Raw genomic sequence first — 22,232 nt, forward strand, 5'->3', positions numbered from 1 at the left:
ACTGTAAAGTCATATAAATGACAAGTTGTAATAGGTTAGATTAGCCACGTGGTATAAATAATTAGGAAATAACTTTAAAAGTCTCAAGACTGTATTCACCATACTGTTTCTATTCTTGCCTGAGTGGTTGTTGCCAGTTTGTATCTGTAGTAATCGAACCATTCCTTTCTGAATCTACATCATTTACTGCATGCCCTTTATCACGGGGCCTCAAACATCAACAGAGGAATCAGAAGGCTTTCATTTCTAAAGGTGGATGGAGACAGTAGAAAGGTTAGTCCTGCTCTTAAGTTCTTGCTAGAAAAGGAAAATCCTTGCTCCATTCTCTGCTGACCGCATGAGAATACTTGGGTGTGGAGATAGAGGTGCTATTTTAAAATTTCTGATCCAGCATCTGTTATCTGTTTGACGTTATCTCTTTAAGCATGAATTGCCTACCAGTAAAATGTGGATAAACTAAAATGTGACTACTTCCTAGGCACTTGGCCCTGAACAATTGCTTTCTTTGCATTATTTAACTTAGTCATCATGACAATGCTCTTAAGTAGATATTATTATTTTATAAACTTCTGTACTTATTTTAAACAATGAACGAAAGAAAAAAAACCCAACTTGATTCATGCATACTTATCATGTGTGGGTATAGAGCTAGACACTTTATCATGTATCTTTCTCTTTTGTAGGGAATGAATTCATTCATCTTAAAGGTCCAAGTCAGTTAAGATTAAAAAGAAAGTAATTGGAAAAGTAGTTATGATTTTCAAGCACCTATTAAAGTGGTGGTCATTACTTCTGTTTGTAGAGAAGGCAGTCTCCTGATCAACAGGGGCAATTCAGTCATCCCTGCTCCCACTCCATGCTGATGGAAGGCATGACCAATAAATTACAATCCTCCGTCCTGAGAACTTGGGTGTAACTTCCAAATCTGTCTCAACAATCCATTCCAGGAAACTGCTACTAAGTGATCAGAGTTGGCACTTGAGATAAAAACTATTTTTCATCCCTATCAAATGTAAATACTTCCCTTCTCCTATATTAAAGCTCTGGTTATTTTAAAGTATTTAATAATTTTTCTCCTCCTAGTTCTGCCTGACTTCCCACCACCTTCAACAAATTTCTAATTTTGTGTTCTCAATGATGACAGAAGCAAATGAAGTAATTTTTCACATCAATACACCAACTTGTTTTTGACTATGATAATACCATGAACTGGTCTGAAGTAAATTTTTCTTTTTTCATAATTGCAGATTTCATATGCTCATTGTGGTGGCTTTTAAATTTTCCTTGGAACTCATGCAAAACCAGAGCTTGGTCACTGAGTTTGTCCTTCTGGGGCTTTCACAGAATCCAAATGTTCAGAAAATAATATTTGTTGTAGTTTTGTTCTGCTACATTACAACTGTTGGGGGCAACTTGCTAATCATGGTGACCATCGGCAGCAGCCCGGCACTCCTGGGCTCTCCCATGTACTTCTTCTTGGCTTTCCTGTCCTTCCTGGATGCCTGCTTCTCCACTGTCATTACCCCAAAGATGATTGTGGACTCTCTCTGTGAGAGGAAAACCATCTCTTTTGCAGGTTGCATGACCCAGCTCTTTGCGGAACACTTCTTTGCTGGGGTGGAGGTGATCATCCTCACAGCCATGGCCTATGACCGCTATGTTGCCATCTGCAAGCCCTTGCACTACTCTTATATCATGAACTTGAAGCTCTGTGGCATTCTGATGGGGGTAGCCTGGGCAGGGGGCTTCCTGCATTCCATAATACAAATTCTCTTTATATTTCAGCTGCCCTTCTGTGGCCCCAATGTCATTGATCACTTTTTGTGTGACTTGTACCCATTACTAGAACTTGCCTGCACTGACACTCATGTCTTTGGCCTTTTGGTGGTCGCCAACAGTGGGTTTATCTGCATCATAATCTTCTCTTTGTTGCTTGTCTCCTACGGTGTCATCTTGTTCTCTCTGAGAACCTACAGTCGAGAAGGGCAGCGGAAAGCTCTCTCCACGTGCGGATCTCACATTGCTGTTGTGCTTTTGTTCTTTATCCCGTGCATATTTGAGTATGCCCGACCTCTGTCTGCTTTCCCCTTTGACAAAATGGTGACAGTATTTTATACCATCCTAACTCCCTTGCTCAATCCTTTGATTTACACTTTCAGAAATAAGGAAGTGAAAAATGCCATGAGCAAAGTGTGGAAGAGAATAACAGTGGTTTGTAATGAAAGATAAACATTAAACTTTGAAAACAATTTGAAGATGGAAAAAGCCTAATTGTCTTTGATTAAAACTTTATGTGGATGGGCCTTGTTTGATGGGAAGTAATGTAATGCAATAATAAAAAAAAAAGCATCAACATGGAGTCAGGAAGTATGATTTTCACTCTCAAATGACTTGTCATCTCAGTATCCTCATATGTAAATTAAAGAACTGAATTTTGTGCTTGCTTAGAATCTAAACACCAAAAAAGAAAAAAAAAAAAGAACGGAGAAATTACTTATCAGACCTCTTGTTACCTATTCCATGCTTTGTGGAGAGAAGATGAAAATACCTTAGGGATTAGAAAAAGAAATTTGCTCAAACTATTTCAAGTGAAAAGAAGTTTATATTTAGGACATTGCTTTCGGTGACTGATGAAAAAACCAGAGCTCGGGAAGAGAAGAAATCAGAGTGTTCTCAGAACTTCGACTGTAGGTGTTTCTGTGCCACGTGACCACCTTTGGTTTCTCCTCAGATCGTATAAATCTTTCACCTTTTATGCTTTGAAAAAATCGCATCTCATACCTTGACTTTCATGACCCCTCTCATTACCTACTTCTTATTTTTTGTGAGCACTTATAACTTGCCAATATATTAAATAGTTTATATATTTTTGTTTTTTTGTCTGTCTCTTTTTATAGACTGTAAGCTATGGCTCATTGATGTATTATTTATCTAGAACAATCCAATGTGGGAGCTTAGTAAATATTTGTTGACTAAACGAATAAATGAGATATCTTCCTATATTCAAATTTAACCCTTTTTTTAACACTTACGCATTAAAGAGTCAAATTTGGCAAAGGAATATGCTTGTTGCTGATATTAGCCCTTAGACCTTGATGATAACTATAATTTGTGCTTTGACCTAACTAAGAGCAGAGTATTTAAAATAAATTTTAAATTCTTGTTAATTTTCCATATGTAAAATTTAACTGTAATATACAGAAATTCAAACAGAAAAACAGCCACTGTTCACTAACCACTCTTTTTCTAATTCTTCATTCCTTCTTCCATTTCTTGGAAAAATAAATGTTGCTCTCAGTGTTTTTGTTTTTATTTTTAAAGTATTTCTGATCCAAATAAAAATGTCTATTGTCACAAATTTTCTTAGTTGGTTTAATCTGGCTGGAGTTTCTGAATTACTCAATCTGGCAGGAAATCTTACTTTAGTAAAATGAAACTTTAAAGGAGCAGAGTTTAAATTAGGGTCTGAATTCATCCAAAGACGACGCATGAGACAGGCGAATCAGACCCTAAATAGTACAAACTTCAGTTTGTACTCAGTTGTCATCTATTCCCAATTCCATGATTGAATGACCACAGCCAACTGCAGTCAATAAAATGCTAATGTTTCTTTGACAGAACCTGGAGTCCAGTTAGGTAATTCAGTCATTCAGTCGATGATGAATTTTTCTTTTACTGAAATTTATTTTGGGTGACATTGGTTAATAAAATTATGTAGATATCAAGTGTACAATTCAAAAATTCATCATATGTAGAGTGCATTGTGTGTTCACCATGCAAATTTAACTTTCCTTCCATGACCATGTATTTGACCTCCTTTACTCTCATCTTCCTCCTCCCTCTTCATTTCCCTCTGCTACCCACTAGACTATTGTCTGCATCCATAAGTCTCTGATTGTTTGAAATGTTCATTTGTTGCTTTCAGTTTTATGTCCCATGTATAAATGAAATCAGATGGTTCCTGATGAATTTTAATGAGCACTCCTAGGTCAGTTCCCTCAGATCTTGCAGAAACTCTTAGAGATCATACACTTAGTGGTAGATGGCCAGTTTAAGGCTTTTTGACTGGGAAAGTTAATGCAAAGTCTCATTCCTTGGCTGCTCTTGTTTTCCGGGCCAAAGAATCTTGTGATGTTATTGTATATATTCTTAAGATAAAATAAATTTAGACTTGTACATAAGAAATTTGGATTCTAGACTCAGTTCTGTTACCAGTTGGCTGTAGGACCTTTCATGAGTTATTTCACTTTTTCGGTCCTTAATTCCTCATGTTTAAGGAGGATTAATAGAAGCAAAAATATTTTCTCTGCACTTCTGCTGAGCCGAGGATTCTTTCTTTTCATACGTTGTATATTTTAATATTTATAGAAACTCTTTAAAGGTAGGTCTTCATATTCCCATTTAATTGATGGAGACGCTAAGGCTCAAAGACTTTAAGTGATACCCCCAAAACCTTCCTTTAGATTCTCCTAGTCCATTCATAACAACAAAGGCCCAGTGTTGGGGTGTGATTTTCTCTATGATGTTTCTCTGAGACACTGGAGTTTGCTGGTTGCCACTAGACCCTTCAGCAAAAGTACATAAGCATGCTGCGATCGATTCCTGGCATTCTCTTACCTACATTCGGGTCTCCCACCTCTCTCCTTCTACTTTTACTCTGGATCTTTCACTTCATCCTCCCTGAAGGTACCTAGCAGGCAATGTCATACCTTGTGGACTGTTCTTAGGCCAGAGTCCTGGCTAGTAATATGGTTTCTCAGGTAGGAAAGTAATGTCATATAATTTATTCCATCTTTAATAACTTGCAACCACTCAAAAGCAAAGATCTAACTTTCTTTCCTGTAAGTGGAAGGGCACATATCTTTAAAAATGAAAAGAAAATACATAAGACAAGTATTTAAGGATTCCTTTCCTTTTTCCTTCTTTCTTCCTTTCTACATTGATAGAAAAACAGATAGGATTATCTTTCTCTGTCTGACTTATTTCACTTAGCATAATATCTTCCGGGTCCATCCATGTTGTTGCAAACGGTAAGACTTCATTCTTTTTTATAGCCAAGTAATATTCCATTGTATACATGCACCACAACTTCTTTACCCGATTGTCTATTGATGGGCACTTAGGTTGCTTCTTTATCTTGGCTATTGAAAATAATATTAAATGCCAAATGTAAATGAAAAAAAGTTACCCCCCCCCCATACCTCCATAGGATTAGAAATGGGAGAACTTAATAGTAATAATTTAAAATAATTATTAATACAAGTTGCTTTTTACAAAGAGAAAATTGGAAACTCAAGAGATTAAGAAACTTGTTTAAATCACATAGCAGGTGAGTGGCAGGGCTGGGACTCATGCCTATTATATACATTTCATTTATGTTAGCCTTTAACAGGCTTCTCACACTTTAATGCCTCTAGAAGACATGGGCTTAAACAAATTCTACAGAGAAGGGAACAGATTGTCCTTACTTGCAAGTCATAGTGAGTTGATGTTTAACTAATTAACCTCGAGGTTTATTTTTACTCTTGGACTATCTAAGAGAAGTAACTCATTGGACATTCTTTGGTGCTTGAGTTGGGAATCATAGCTTCCTTGGAGCTGCTGGGGCTGAAAGCCTGCCTTAGGCATTCACAAACTTTTGTGGGCATTACTATAAGTATTCAGTGTAGTAAAACACGTAACTTGTGCTTTTCCAAAAACAAACAAACAAACAAACAAAAAACTGTGAGGAGAGAGCAGGACTAGTTTCCTTCATAAAGTTTCAAGAAACAATTTAAGAAAGTTCCCCAACGTTTCATGACCCTCTTCCCTGCTTTAGTATAGATCTTGATTTGTCTCACTCAGGTTTCTGGGGAGGAAACTTGTGAAGTATGACCACATGCAGAGTCTCCTATCTCCATAAACTCTCTATACTTCAGAACTTCTTATGATACAAAGTACTGATAAGTCTCAACGAAGCAGAGTTTGTATATTTTATTCAGGCTTTATATGATTCATGTTCTAAGTAAACTAAAATTGAAGATATAAAAAATATTCTTTATTGGAAGTCATCTTTTTGCCCATAAGAAAAGAAGTCTGTTTTTCATTCTATATAAAATATTTTCTTCATGTTGCCTCCTCAAAGCTGATCTGATGGAATCTACACTCAGGGTACTTTCTAAAAAATGATGGAGCTCCTGGAGAGCATTTCCACCAGTGAAGGATGCATAAGAAATTAACAGTTACCTTTGGAGTGTGGGATTGGGAAATTATGAAATTTTGAAAGGTACTTTTTTCACTCTGTAATGTACTGTAAGCTTCAGTATTCATTCTATAATAAAAATATTTCTCATAAATATTAAAACAACCAAATTAGAAGAGTGTTTGACAGTAGTTATCAATAATTATGAAAATGTTCTTATTTTATCTCAGTAAATCCCTGGAAATTTTTTTGAAATTATTAAAAATAAGCAAAAGACTATACATGAAAAGAGATTTCTTCTAATTTTTTTATTAACGTGAAAATCGGAAAACGACTTAAAATAAATGGTCGAATTTATATTATGGAAATTTAATATATTGACTTACAACAACAATCGTGTTTGTCTTTTAATCTGTCTCAGCCACTCACTCCATGGTCACACCCCAGATCATTACCAATAATTCAAACCCTTCCAAAATCTTAATTTTAGACTCACTAATTTTCAACCCCACCTCCATTTTTGCCAGCTCATTTCTCCTACTGCTCAGCTCTAATAATTCTTTGACCCCAGTGTGGCATATATATCCATTTTCCTAATTTTATGTCTCAAGGTTCTGTTTTGAAAGCATTTGAATCTGGTCCTATGAAGATATTTAAGTTTAACTGGTGCTTAATTAACCAAGCCACCAATTAAATAAAACTTTAATTCTTTTCTCTTCTTGCTCTGTCAAATTTATTATAGTGGTAGAAATGTTTATCTCTGCTTGAATGGAACCTCAGAAAGCTTCAGGAGTTTTCTCCTTGTTATTAGACAATACAGAGCCCGGACTCCCACAGATTTCAGACAAGGGCTCAATTAGAGAGGATGAGAGAAGGAGTCAGGGGATAGAAAGGTTTTGCTCAACCTGATACCTTAACAATCTGGCTTTCTGTCTCTGGGCCTGGCAGGTATTAAAAGCTTTTTATTTTCCGTCTTTTTGGGGACTTTTTATAGGCCTTCTAATTCTAGAACCTTCGATGTAGGAAGAAAATGTCTATTTCTCATGATCACTTATTGACCTCTCCCTCAGCCCTTAGGAAGTCAGAGGTTACCTCTAAGTGGTCTTAGTGGACCGGTCCCTAGAAGACTTCCTTATGGCTCCACATGGCAGTTCATGAAGAAACATCCATGCATCTCTGCTCTGAGGAATACAATTAATGTGGAAACACTGTTAATGTAGGTGGAAGCCACCCTCACCTGACTCCACAGGTAAGTCAGCCAGTCTCTCTTCCTGTCTACACTTTTCTGATCTTAGTCCCTTGGGCACAGCAATATGGAGGGTTGCATGCTAGGTTCTCAGAATAGCACTCTGAAATAATCTCCCTCCATTACACACACACACACACACATACACACGCACACACGCACACACACACTCAGAGTTTGAGGTGAGAGGCAGGCATATCTTTCAGTGATTTCCCCAAAGCTATTCTCACAAACCGCTCTGCCATTTTGTACTCTAACCAGGTTTGCATTCTTTGTCTAGTTGTAAGATACTTATATTTATTATTTCCTTTGGTTTTGAGATAGCTATATGGTGACTTGGACACGCTTTGTTACTTTGCCTCTATTGTGTCTAGTTGAAATTTGTTTTAATATCTCATTACATAAGTATTAATTCACAAATAATTCGTGTTAATGCTGGACTTTAAGAGAAAATATTTTAATTTAGAAAAGGATTGTACATTACTCCGATTTGAGAAATATTCGTGTTGCTCATGTAAAAGATACGTTTTATGGACCAAAGTTTGTACACTTTAAATTTGTCTGTAAACAGAGAAAACTTTAGGTGAATTGGGCAGAGATGGACTTTTTGAAGGAGTAATGCAGAAAGAGGGAAGGGCCACCCTAAGCCTAGGGGTAAGGGGAAGTGAAGAAAGTCTGAAAATCAATCTCGGATGTGTCAGAGAAAAAGAAAATAAATAACAAAGTGACTTTATAAAAGATCTAAGACAGCACTCATAAAATTCTTTTGTGATTTCTGTGGCGAGGGGAGCCATTTTCAGTTTCCCATCTCTGCATCTAGGTATGAGCCTTCTTGTACAAACAAAGAATCTCAGCATCCTGGAGAGAATCATCACTGGGTTGTCAACAACAATGGGTCTAGTTATGATGAAATAGTTTTGGTGCCAATCAATTTCAACAGCTGGACAACTAAGGGACTCCATAGGATACTAGCAGATGACAATGAGTCATAGAATTCTGTAGGACGCTGCAGAGATCTATCACTCTCCTTTCTCCACCTCATGAGTCAGAAAGAGAGGATGAGATTGGACGCTAGAATGATGGTGTTTGAGTAAGTAGAACAGCATCGCGTGTACTCAGTGCTTGTTTTCCATCTGTGATAAACACTACTGTAATTAATATATAAATCTAGAATATCCTGATGCAATTGAAGCTTGCTTAGATGCAGGGCCCTTATGTGGTCATAGTCTTCATTGAGTGTGTGACAGCTTTGGATGTCCCCTTTAAGTGTTTCTCTGATATTACTTCCTGGTCCACTTTATAGTCTCATCTTCCCTAACTTCCTGTCTTTTAAAAGTCATTTCAAACTGGGTCTCTATCCTTGGTTTACTTGTCTTTACTCTTTAATCTTGTCACAATTTTTGGTAGGGTAATCTCATCTATCATCCAGGTTTAAGCTTAGACTTATGTTCACCAAATCTAGATATCCAGTTTGACCTGTCTCCTGATTTTCACTTTGTCTATCCAGCCTATTGGATATCTCCACTTAGGCTGGATAGATATCCAACTGACTGCTGGAGGTATTCAATCACAGATGGGGGTAATAGACATCGTGCAATGTAAAATAGATTAAGGGTCTTGAGTCATATACGCCAGGTCTAATTTTGATTTCTGGAACACTTTTTAGCTGTGTAAATATGTTATCTGTGTAATTTATTCTTTCAGGTGTGCATTTGCATTTAGAAACATCAAGTTTATATATGTATATAATTAATAATATAATTATACACATACACATTTTAATGAACAATTATCACTGATACCATTCCATGTCAGTATATGGTGATGGTGGTAGTGGTGGTGACGGCGATGGTGGTGCTGGTAGTTTAGTGCTGTTGACCATAGAGAAAGAGCCTTGGGTCTAGAAAAAATGAGAGGCGGGCGATAAAGAGAGAGAGAGAGAGAGAGAGAGAACGAGAGAAAGAGAGATAAGAAAAAAAGAAATCAAATAATCTCTTAGTTAACTATTTTCAGATGTATTATGCACTCCCTTTATTGATGCCTATGGGCACTTTTTTGAAACTTAAACATTTTAATTTATTTACCAATTTTTATTTCTTAGAGGCCCATTCATTTAATTTTTAAAAATTAGCTCAAAAAGATGCAAAAGTAGATCAAGCAAAACAACAGTCTAACTCAAGTTAGAACTCGAGTACAAACTCAAGTTAATAACTCAAGCTCCCTCACCTAGAGAATCAATATTGTTTACAAATAAAGCAAACATGTATTGAATGTAAATTATTGACATACTTTAAGAGTAATAGATATGCATGTACTTATTCAATGTAATCAATTTGATTCATAATCAACACATTTTGAAAGCAATTTCTATGCTATAATTCTATGCAATAACTAAAATCTACATAGTAAATACTTAACCTAATAATAAAGATGATTCTTAGAGTTTTGTTTAATGGTTGGTCACAATGGAAAGGTGACGTGGTGGGGAGTCATACCTGGTATTGGTCTGAATGGACTGAGAGGAAAGGAATTAGACATACAAAATATGAAACTCTTCCAACATATTTTACTATGAAGGGGAAGCCATTAACGGAGAAAGTAAGTTAAACTTCCCATAAGGTGGCGCTCAAGACAAATAACCTCTGCTTCGCAAAGAGCAAAAATCGGTAAGGCGAGAGGGGAGAAAGGTAACAGGTAGGGAGCCTGACTGGATACCAGCTGGATACCAGGAGGGTAGGCGGATGCGGCGTTGCGAGTTTGTGGAAATTCTCTTCTCATCGCTTTAAGGTTTCTCGGTGAAGAAGAAAGTAAAGTCACTGGTTGAAAAGAGGAAAGAGAAGGTGTTGGGGTTTTAAAGATAAAGGGAAAGGTGGAAATAGTCCTCCAGCACACGCAGTCCTTTGTCACTAACAGTCTGAATTGTCCCTTATTCGCTTTAGAACGGCGAGAGAATAAATGGACTGTGGAATTGCAGCGCGGTGGTCTGATAACATCAAGATACAGGCCACGAATTTAAAGTGATAACTGTTAGTGTGGTCCCGAAGTGCCACTCACAGGATGAAGCACAACTTGGTTAAAATTCACACATTCTATTAACACAGCCACAAAATCTAGAACAAGGTGAATCTCGGAGTCGAGCTTAGTTTGTTATTTGACTTGACCGCCACCAAATGGGAAGATCGCATATGGCCCAAAGTGATCAAAGGGTTGCAGAGCGGCAAAAATGACGATTTAACCGGGTTGCCCTCATTTGGGCAGGGATGAGGCTGTGTGGCCGTTCCTTTACCTGTTTAGGAAATTGTCCTAGAAATTGATCTTTATCTGAGCTTTTACCAACATTGGCTAAGTTGTTTGTCTACAGGTGTGATAAATTTTCAATTTTTAAAAAGATGTGTTGTCAACTCTTTTTAGCAATGAGCTTTTCCTTTTCCCTCCGGGTTAAGGGTCTCTGTCTCTTTATTTTTCCCTGAAAGTTCTGAACGGTGTTGTGCTTCATGTGAGGGTTCTGTAAATGGCCTGCTTGGCACCTTCTCCAAACAGATTTGAAAACATCTTAAATCTGGCAGCAAGCCACAAGGGTAAGCTGCTGCTTCTACCCCAGGAGCACTCTGTGGAGCATCATCTACTCTGATTTTTTTTTTTTAAATCTCTCCACTTACATAACTTTTAAAAATTAAGTTTATTGGAGTGACATTGGTTAATAAAATTATATAGGTTTCAAATGTACAATTCAATAATATGTCATGTGTACATGACATTGTGTGTTCTCCCGCCAAAGTTAAATCCCCTTCCATCACCATATATTTGACTCCTTTTCCCTTATCTACTTCCTCCCTCCTTTCTTCCCCTCTGGTAACCACTGAACTGTTGGCTGTGTCTATGAGTTTTTGTTTGTTCTGTTCATTTGTTGCTTTCATTTTTATATCCCACATATGAGTGAAAGCATATGGTTCTCCACCCTTCCTGTCTGACTTATTTCACTTAGCATGATTATCAAGATCCATCCATGTTGTCACAACTATCTATCCCGATTTTATCCAAATGTGTGTTGCTAACTCTTTCTGTAATTAGCAAGATTCTTCCACGTTATTGTACCTACGATCGTAAACGTGGTTCAAATCAGTTTTCATGGGCTAGATTGTACAAGTCACTTGTTTTTCACTTTTTTTCCACCTAGATCATGTTACAATTCTAAGGCCATAGGGCTGGCTCACTTTGCTTCTATTTTTGTGAGTGACAGTTTGATTTTTGTGGATGACATTTTGAATCTCAGAAAGCAAGACAATTACTAAAGTTGATAGATATCTGACAATGCAGAATTATTACATTATAGAGCTATTCCTTAAAATCTACTGGTTCTTTCCTTAAGATAAGGACATTTTTGATGCATTTCTGATATTTTTCATAGTCCAAGAGGCTTTAAAAATTACAACACTCTCAGTTTTTAGCCTGGTTTTGAGCCAGCACATTTAACTTTCATAGGATTTAGGAAGGAGGCTGTGGCTATATCAAGTGAACATTTATATTTGGGTTTTTAATATTTGGTATATGGATGGGAAAGCATTTAGATGGAAATTCTCTTATTTGTGACAAAACTCACATTTTACAATAAGGAAAAATAAATTAATATTAACTTTTGCTGACATAGAAATCACATTATTTGTACTTCCATGTATATTTACCACTTTTGGCGGCCTTTATTCCTTTTAGAAGATTTAGATTTCCATTTGCTATTATTTATCTTCTCCCTAAAGGACTTCCTTAACCTTTCTTGTAGTGAAGTCTGATGTTGATGAATTCATTGACTTTTGTACAGTACGCCTGAAAGTCTTTACATCACTTGTGTGTTTGAAAGATATTTTTGATGAGCAGTAAATTCTAGTTTGACAAATTTTGTTTGAGTACTTTAAAGATGTCGCTCCATTGTCTTCTGGTTTCCATGGTTTCTGGTGAGAAGTCTGCTCTAATTTTTATCTTTATTCCTCTGTACACAAAATGTCTTTTCTCTTTGGCTGTTTTTTTTTTTTTAACATTTTTTCTTTCTCATTACTTTTGATCAATTGATTATGATGTCTCTTTAATTGTAATTTTTTCCATGAATTTTTTTTTTTTTTTTTTTGTGCTTAGGGTTTTGTTAGATTCTTGGCTCTGTGGATTTACAATTTGTATTAAATTTGGAAAAAAATTGGCCATTATTTCTTTAAATATATTTTTATCTGTCCTTTCCTCTATTCTATTCTTTGAGGATTCCCATTACTCTTATTTTAGGCTTTTTGAAAATTTTCCGTTGCTTTCTGTATATTTGTTTTTCAGTGCCCCTCCCCTCTTTTTAGTTAGTTTCTATAGCTATATCTTCAAGCTTACTACTCTTTTCTGCTGCAGTGCCCAATCTTCTGGTTAATCTACCACCCAGTGTGTTTTTCACCTTAGTTATTGTATTTTTCAGTATAAGAATTTTAAGTTGAAACTTTTTATATTTTCCATGTCTCTACTTGCTATATTCCACCTTGTCTGTACCTTCTTAAAAATATGTAATATAGTTATAATAATCATTTTAATGTACTCATTTAGCAATTCTTTAAGTATTGTCATTTGTCGTGTTAGTTTAAAATGATTGTTTTCCCCACCATATTTTAGATTAGATTTTGTGTATTCTTTGCATGTTTTGTAATTTTGCATGTTTTTATGTTAGACATTATGAATTTTACTTTGGTTGCTGGATATTTTGCGTTTCTATAACTATTGAGTTTTGTTCAGTGAGAATAGAGCAGTGTTTACGGTTAACTCTTCCTCACTACTGAGGCAATGCTTTTCTGAACATTCTATGTGGTGCCCTGTTAATTACGAGGTTTTCTATTCTGGTGAATGGGAAATCCAAACTATTCTAGGTTCCATGTGAGTTCCAGGGTTTACTTCCTTTAATATCACTAATGCTACCTGATAGCCTAATAACAGTCAACACCCAGAAGGTCAAATCTCCACAAGGTAACCTACACAATAAAGAGTTGCCCAGCATTGTCATTTATCATACACTTTTTAACTAGACCAATTTATTCATATAGAAAAATAAATATGCAAAACATGGGCAGGTAACTTTGGACAAAAAACAAGAGAAAGGCCTACCAGATATTAAGTGATAGCACAAAGTTACAATAATTATAAAAATGTGGCTTTAGCAATAGAATATGTGTATCAGTGAAACCGAATATACACCCTGACATAGAACACAGTAGGTATATTTTGGAATAAGGTTTAAGGTAGTATCTCAAATTACTGGAAAATAGAAATTATTCAAAAAAGTTGTTGGGAAAGTGTGTAACTACCTGGAAAAATATTCTTTATATAATGATAAATAAAAAGAAGAAAAATAAAAATGTCAGTGAAGTAGAGGAAACTGCAGTAGAAACTGCTTTTCTAATAATGATGCAAGAGCAGTTGGAAGTGAGGTTTCATAACAATATTAAATAGAAAGGAAAGTTAAGAACTGAAGACAAATGAGAAGGAAAAAAAGACAGTAAAGTGGTAATTTTCTTGACATTGTGATGAGAAGAGAAGGACCAGTGCTTCTAGTTATAGAGTATTTGTGAAAAGACATGAATGATCGAGAGATTCCAGCCTCACATTTCCAGAAAAACTCAGCTTCCTGTCATCCAATGTGTTTGAGAATTTAACTGTTCATGGATACCTTTTGTGCCTCAGGTGTATCAAAACTCTAAGATTTTGGGGCAGGGTGGTGATTGGAACAGCAGTCATGTGTGGCAGCTGCTGCTATGAGTTAGGATTCTAATAAGTTTATTGGGATTGGATTTAGAATTCAGAGAAAGATGCAATTAGGGAAGTTCTGGGAATCTGAGCCTCTTTTTGAGGTGTTTTATGTGTTGGCATTCTATAAGCAAGTTGAGGCATATGTATGTATATAGTTTTGCAAGAGTAAAGTGCTCCAGTGGTAGCAACAGCCCTGAAAGCTGTATTAAATAGCTCACAGACAATAAGATTTCAAATAATAAAATATTAGGAAAACAGATTAATAGTTAATGTAAATATTAACTATATGAGAGCATAATATCTATATATGATATTGGGAAAATTGGTGTAGACTTTTTGAACCAAGAAATGCTTTTAAAAATTTAAATAATTTTAAGTCAAGGAGAATAATAGTGATTAAAATATGTAAAAATTCTAATCTTCATATGAAGATTTGATTTTTAGCCTTTATAACAGTAATAAAAATGGCTTTTAATAACTTTAATTCACTTTAAAATATTTAATTCATTTGGATAAGAGAACCCCCCCCAAAAAACTAGTCTTTGTAAATTCTTCACACTGAATAGTGAGACATCGAAGAAACAAAACAAAACAGAATGTCCATTGTGCCTTCTCAAAATAACACCAAGAGGAAAATTCCCAAAATATACAATAGCATACATGGTAAATTATATTTACAAAAGAATCATGCATAATAAATAATACAAACAGTATTAAAAAAAGTTAGAAAAATCAGTTAAGGGCATTGATGAAGTTTACATTCAGGCAGCTAATTTGGACACCTTTGACAACTGGGATTTGAGAAGAAGCACTCAAGTTTGTGATGAATGGCATTGCCCTCCATTCCAAGAACCCATAGAACCTCATGTTACAGTTTGCCAAAGCTGATGACAAAATGACCACGAGCAAACTAATGATGACTCCAAATTCAGGTCATATTTCATTATGGATTCCTATGACCAAAGAGGGGACATCCGATTCCATGTTCACAGAGGTTAGGGCTCCACAAAATGTTCTCCAGAGAGCTGTTGCCAGATATCACTCATGGGGAGTTAACTTTACACCATTGATCTTACTGTGACCTCTCTACACACTCAGGTATGCTAGCACTCTCTCTGATGCCACTATCAAGAATAGAAATCTTGGCAATTGTTAGTTCTTCAGCCTTGTCGCAGTAGCTGATAACCATAGGTCCATTCCTGTTGTAGCATGCCCTGCTGGGAAGCAATAGAAAGAGATAATTTTGGAAATCTTTGGGTACTAGAAGCCATATCTAGAGAATCCACCATGCCCAGGTGGTTCTAGGAAGAGCTATTTTCCTTCCCTCCAAAGACTGTGTATTTTTAACTTGAACTGTATCCTGCATCTTAACTTTTCTTTCTCTTCTTCCTCTTTTCTGTCCTATCCCGGAAACTTTCTTTAACATCTCATTGAAAGAACTCACCAAGATGCAATGGTCATCATTCTCTACAAACGTTTGAGCCAAACCAAAAGTAAAAATATCTTTTAAAGAAAAATTTTACATACTTTAAGGATTGTGTGTGTATATCTGTGTGTAAGTTCACACAGTCAATTAAACATTATAGAATTCTGAAAGCCCTATCATATAATTAGTTTGAGGCAAGCAAAAAATACAGGATTCCATTATTCTTTGTCAATGAGGTATGTTAGGTTAAAAAATGAATGAAGGAAAAGTCATGCAATTTCATTTTGCTTTGTGATCTTATTTGTGCTTGTTCCTGAGGCGATTTACTGTCAGTTGCTGCTGTGGCTGTCATGTCTGTGTTCACTTTTTGGAAAAGAGATTAAGATTATAATTATCGCTAGTATAAGAATGTCAATCTGCTTAATGTTTCATAGCCAGAAGAAGAAGTGAAAAAATAAAACAAGGAGATATTCTAAGTCATACCCAGAATATTTACCAATATTTGAGAGTAAATATTCGGATATTAACACTGAATCTGAAGGCCATGACTAATCTGTAATAGCACCAGTATGCAGATTGGACATGATGGTGACCTGTGCAGTTGCATCTCTGACAGGCAGAGATGTCATAAATGAGACCGATGTAGGCGTTTATCATCTCAGCCTTTCTGTTGCGGAAGTCTAGGTTGATAAATAATTTTGATTGAACATCAAAGATGAAGCCAAACTTCGGAGCATTCTTTTTCCAAGTCCTCTGCAAGATACTCAAATTTGAGAAATAACTGTCCACGCATTCAAAAGGTATACTTAGGTGCCATGTATGTAAGCAATAGAAACCTCAATGGGACACACAAGTCTTGAATGTGAAGATGGCGCTGTGCCCAGTCTCTGAATGACGGGAAGGGCCAGAAGAGTGATCTCAGGAAGATGTCATGTGTGAAGGCAGAGAGCTGGCGTGAACTCATGGATGGGGAGGAAAGAGAGAGGCCTCAGTCACAGTTCACGACTGGGCAGGGCCCTGGAGACAGAGACACCATTCAAGGTGGCTGACGTAATGTCTTCAGAGAATCTTTTCCTATGTTGGGGGAATTGGGGTCTGCTTGTAAGGGCCATTTTCAGTAGCTCAGTAGTAGGATTCATTGCCAGAGCTTCTTGCCAAGAAACCATTGGTTAATAGAAGAAGTTATCTCCGGGGAGTTAATAAACAACAGTGCCTATTAGTGTGGAAGTGGTTTTGGCACCAAGCATTTTGAATAATTAAAGCATTGCCTCAGCCTTGGAGACCAAGAGACCATGTTGGAAGGAGATATTGACCACAGTTTGCCATGAACCTCAAGGGATTAACTTTTCCCTTCTCTGCCTCGTGAGCCAAAGGTGGGGGCTGGAGTCCAAGGCATCTGTAACTAAGGCTGGTCTAAAGAATATGTCATTGTTATTACCTCAATAAAGCTCATGATCCCAAGAAATTACACCTTGGCGAAATACTTTGAATATGTATGTAAAAGTCTATACATCAGCAAATAAATCATACTGGATTTTTTAAATTGAAGACTTTATTATTTATTTGTTTGTTTGTTTATTTTTAGCAGGTTTTGGTTTAGCAGCAAAATTGAGAGGAAGATATGGAGATTTATTGAATAACCCCTGTCTCCACACATTCACAGCTTCCCTCCCACCAACGTCCCCCAGCAGAATGGTACATTTGTTGCACTTGGCGAAACAACATTGATACATCATAATCACCCAAAGTCCATAGTTTACCTTGGAGTTTTCTCTTGATGTACGTTCTATGGGTTTGGACAAATGTCTAACAACATGCATCCATAATTATAGTATCCTATAAAGTGTTTTCACTGTCCTAAAAATACTCTATGCTCCACTTATTCATCTATACCCACTCCCATCTACATATTGACTTTTTAAGTTGTAAAATAGGATGAAGGTAAATCTTTCATTAGGCCACATTTTTGAGTTCTTCATTCTTAAGGAAGTTTTTATAGGCTAAAGTACCTGCAAACAATTTTCCACTAGAAGGTACCAGGTCCACTAGGACTGAAGATTCTGGAAGTTCATCTATTTATACAGCTCTGTAACAAATCAAATAAATAAAGATGATGCAACTCATTATCAGTTTCCAAACAGAAGATTTTATTTTACTTGGCTAATTTTTGGAGCCCAGGCTAAATTCTGGAAAACTGAGAACTTTGTGATATCATGCAATACTCTAAGATCCTTTATTATCATGCCTGTCCTAACCTCTGCAAGTCGCCTTTAATTAATATAGGTATGTAGGAGTAGATGGAAATATTTTTATAAATATGCTTTTCATTAATAGAAGTATAATCATAAACCTCAAATCTAACTTTCTAGATCACATTTTAATAATGTTTAATAATTAAGGGAAGTCTTTCTGGTTCAAAGAAACTCTATTCTCTTTAAAGACCACACATCTATTTTAGTGTTCAAAAATTTTTACTCCAAATATGACATAGCTAAACTGGCTAAGAATTGAAACTCTGGTTTCAGGCCTCACACTGCCTTCCCTGGATTGCACTTGAAAATAAAATACAAGAACTAAGAAACAGTTTGTCTCCTAATGCATAAAAGGGCAACTTGAGGCACCGTGAGGGGAACAGAGTGGTTTCTTGGTAATTCAATTCCTCTTTTACCAAAGACACTGTTGTTTCTTCTTTCTGTTCTCTATCATCCAATCATTTGAATTTTCCTTGTTCCCAGATATTTTTGGTCATCCTGAGGCACCTAATAGCTCTAAATCTTTGTTCGTATTTGGTTACTGACTATGAGGAGGGGCTAACTTACCCTTCTGTAGGCTAACTGGATAAACCCAATGTTAAATTTACTACAACATCTGGAATGTTTCTGATTAGTGAAGGAAGGGAAACGTTGGGGAACTTAGAGGGGTGTCATATTACAAAATAATCCAACATGATTTAAAAATATATTTCCATATGTCTTATGACTACATTATTCCTACTTCTTCTGAGAGAAAGAATAGAAAAAAAGAATAATGTTTTTTTTTTAAAGTTTACTGTTACTATAGTAAATAAATAGAATGAAAACGAGCTTTGGATTAAAAAAAATCCTTTGAACTCAACCAATGTTTTATGAACACCAGGTATATGAAAAGCTAGCATTATGTGGGGAGAGAAGAATGTACCCCATGTCCTAAGGTTTGTTGAAGTTTTCTGAGATGACAGAGGGTAGATCACAGATGCTTTCCATGTATGGCAGCTGAGCGAGATAAGTCCTCATTATGGGTATTAAAAGTTGGAAGAGATTATGCTTGGTTAGAAATTAGAGAAAATGTTAATAAAGATAGTGACCCTGACATAGCTTCTGAGGAATGCCACCTATCTATCTCCAAGTGACAGCTTTATATAGTGTCGTGTATCACAGTATAGAATTACCACCCTTTACATGTTGCTAACATGATAAGACTATAACTTGCGGTTGACACATATCTGACATTTAGTTCGAAAAGCTGAATAACTACTTCTAATGGAAAGTTCAGGGGAAACATGACAATGTAGAGGTTAAAAACTATACAATGAAGGTGAAAGGTAATGTGTCACATATGTGTGAGGGAGTTTACATCATTCTTTAATTGAGACTTTTGAGAGATAAAGAATCTTGGTACAATCTATTAACTTTTCCTCAGAGAATGGTACATTTTGCATTTAATAAAATAGGATTCTCCCAAGGATAGACATCTAGTATAACTGAATCAGAGAGAATTGGGTAGGTTAAGAGTGAGTCCTTAAAGAAAGCAACAATTCTCACTGTGGCCTCTGCAATAAAACCGATTTTAGGAAGGAAAGATCCGCCCAACACTCTGTGTCCCACCTTCACGTATTCTTCAGCTTCTTCCATCTGCTTTTCTTTCAGCTCTTCTCCATTACCTCCCAAAGGGACAAATTGCCTGTTTATTATTGTTTTGACAAATTTAGCCATTCTAAAGTTGACTGAACTTGTTTGAGAATTTGAGGTAAGTGCAGCAATTATTAGAAGATGTGCTAGTGTGGTTTTTTGTCTTCAGATCGTTGCTACTCGGTGTGTGTGTGCGTATATGTGTGTGTGTGTGTGTGTGTGTTTGTGTGTGTACGATTCCTTTCAGAACACAATGACAAATGATGTTAACACACCTCTGGAAAAAGTGGACATGTGGTCATTCACAGAGACACACAAAAATGCGCATCGATATCAGAAGGATATGAAAAATTTCAGGGCTCTCTTTGCATTCTTTAAAGGCTAAGGATTCATGTAAAAATGTCAAATGCTTAAGATAATCATTTCTGTGAGTGTCAGAGTTTCAAAATCTTCCATGGTCATGCGGTGCTATTTAGAGTGCAACATCTTTTACACCAGGTTGTGGAGCTGATTTACTAAGTTATTTAAATATGATCTCAGGTTTCCCCCACTGGATTTATAAATTGGGAACATGTTTGTCTGTCTACCATGCATAGTATATGGAAGGCTCCAGTAGATTAATGATGTGAATGTGTTTAGTAACCGGACTAGTGCTAAAACAATCAGATAAATGTGATATTTTAAGAGGTAATAGAGAAAGTTCAGTTTTTAAATATTTTATTAAATTCATTGGAGTGACATTGGTAAATAATACTATATATGTATTTATATACACATATATATTTCAAGTACACAATTCAATAATAAAACACTCTAAGCACCTATATTGAACAAACCATTGGGTTTGGGTCTATCGAGAATAAAATCCTGAGAACAGGTAGTGTTCAAGATTCCTATTCCAAAAATGAAGCTAAAAGAAACACACATACAACTAAATTTAAGCTAGTATGTAATATTATAAGAAAAGCTACAAAGGAAAGTTTTAGAAAAGGGGAGAAAAAATTCGTTTATCACAAAGCAATCGCTAAAGGCTGACAGGGGAGACTTGTGTTTGAAGAATGCTGTTAGGAACATGTAACATTCACAAGCTTGTCTGAGACCTATAAAGACCCTATGATGTGGTCATGACAAATTCAGGAACACAGAGATGAGATGACATATTAAGAAACCACAGCTAAAATGAGGAATATTTATTTTTCTGAAAATATTTCATAGAATCACCTATCGCACCATGAATTAATTCCTTTATTTTTTGCAGATAAACCATTGCACACTCACTCCTTCTCCTCATTCATGAAATCATGCAGCTGAATAATAATGTGACTGAGTTCATTCTGCTTGGGTTGACCCAGGATCCTCTTAGGAAGAAAATAGTGTTCATCATTTATTTGCTTTTCTATTTGGGGACATTGCTGGGTAACTTTCTAATTATTACCACTATCAAGACCAGTCAGACACTTGGGAGTCCAATGTACTTCTTCCTTTTCCATTTATCCTTATCTGAAACCTGCTTCTCTACTTCCATAGCACCTAGAATGATTGTGGATGCCCTTTTGAAGAATGCCACTATCTCTTTCAGTGAGTGCATAGTCCAAGTGTTTTCATTCCACTTCTTTGGCTGCCTGGAGATCTTCATCCTGATCCTCATGGCCCTTGATCGCTACGTGGCCATCTGTAAGCCCCTGCATTACATGACCATCATGAGCCGACGGGTCTGTGGTATGTTGGTGGCTGTGGCCTGGGTGGGGGCCTGCGTGCATTCTTTAGCTCAGATTTTTCTGGCCTTGAGTTTACCCTTCTGTGGTCCTAATGTAATTGATCACTATTTTTGTGACTTGCAGCCTTTGTTGCAACTTGCTTGTGCAAACACCTACATAATCAATCTACTCTTGGTGTCCAACAGTGGGGCCGTCTGTTCACTGAGTTTTGTCATCTTGATGTTCTCCTATGTTGTCATTTTGTATTCTCTGAGAAACCACAGTGCTGAAGGGAGGAGAAAAGCCCTCTTAACGTGCACCTCCCACATCATCGTGGTCATCTTGTTGTTTGGTCCTTGTACATTTATATACACACGCCCTGCAACCACTTTCTCCATGGATAAGTTTATAGCTGTGTTTTATACCCTTGGAACACCTTTGCTGAACCCTCTGATTTATACGCTGAGGAACGCAGAAGTGAAAAGTGCCATGAAGAAGTTATGGAGCAAGAATTCGATCTCAGATGACAGATAATAAATGGAAGTTCAAAAATTTTCTTCTTAGTTTGGATTAATCTAGAAGATGTCCATAGAGGATATTACCTTTTAATTTTTTTTTTTTTAGTTGTGGAGTTACTATAATCTTAACTCGGGGCATAAGAATTAGTTTCATCAGGAAAATAAGCAATGGGAACATAAACACCGGGTAGTGTTGAGTCAGTTTTCTGTAGAAAAAGATACAGTACCAGACACAAACAGCTACTGATATTCTTTGCTATGTCTCAGCCGCTCTTCCTAGCGTATTATCATGGTAGTTTCGATCTGGTGTTCTCACTGCCCTTCTTCATAGTGACTTCTGGTGCTCTCTGTCTGTAAGTACACTTTATATACTTATATCCACAGATAAAAGTTTTTCCATCCAGTTGGTTCATTTATTGGGCACTGCAGTTTCGTGATGTCTAATCTTGGACTTTTCAAGTTGGTGGTTCTTTTTGACTCACCAAAAATCACTAGATTCAAATAATAGTAGG

The 22,232-nt window shown here is 36.4% G+C and overlaps 2 protein-coding genes across 2 annotated transcripts; both read left to right on the forward strand.

Moving 5' to 3' along the window:
* The first annotated feature begins 1,269 nt into the window (after positions 1 to 1,269).
* Positions 1,270 to 2,466, forward strand: LOC120596688 (olfactory receptor 4C15-like). The gene has a single exon (XM_039855163.1). It carries the CDS (start codon positions 1,294 to 1,296, stop codon positions 2,227 to 2,229), a length of 936 nt encoding a protein of 311 aa, XP_039711097.1. The 5' UTR covers positions 1,270 to 1,293; the 3' UTR covers positions 2,230 to 2,466.
* Positions 2,467 to 20,806: 18,340 nt separating this feature from the next.
* Positions 20,807 to 21,736, forward strand: LOC120596705 (olfactory receptor 4C16). The gene has a single exon (XM_039855178.1). The coding sequence runs from the start codon at positions 20,807 to 20,809 to the stop codon at positions 21,734 to 21,736; it is 930 nt and encodes a 309-aa protein (XP_039711112.1).
* Positions 21,737 to 22,232: the final 496 nt, after the last annotated feature.

Source organism: Pteropus medius, unplaced genomic scaffold (assembly GCF_902729225.1).
Source record: "Pteropus medius unplaced genomic scaffold, Ma_sr-lr_union100, whole genome shotgun sequence".
In the NCBI taxonomy this organism is placed as follows: Eukaryota; Metazoa; Chordata; class Mammalia; order Chiroptera; family Pteropodidae; genus Pteropus; species Pteropus medius.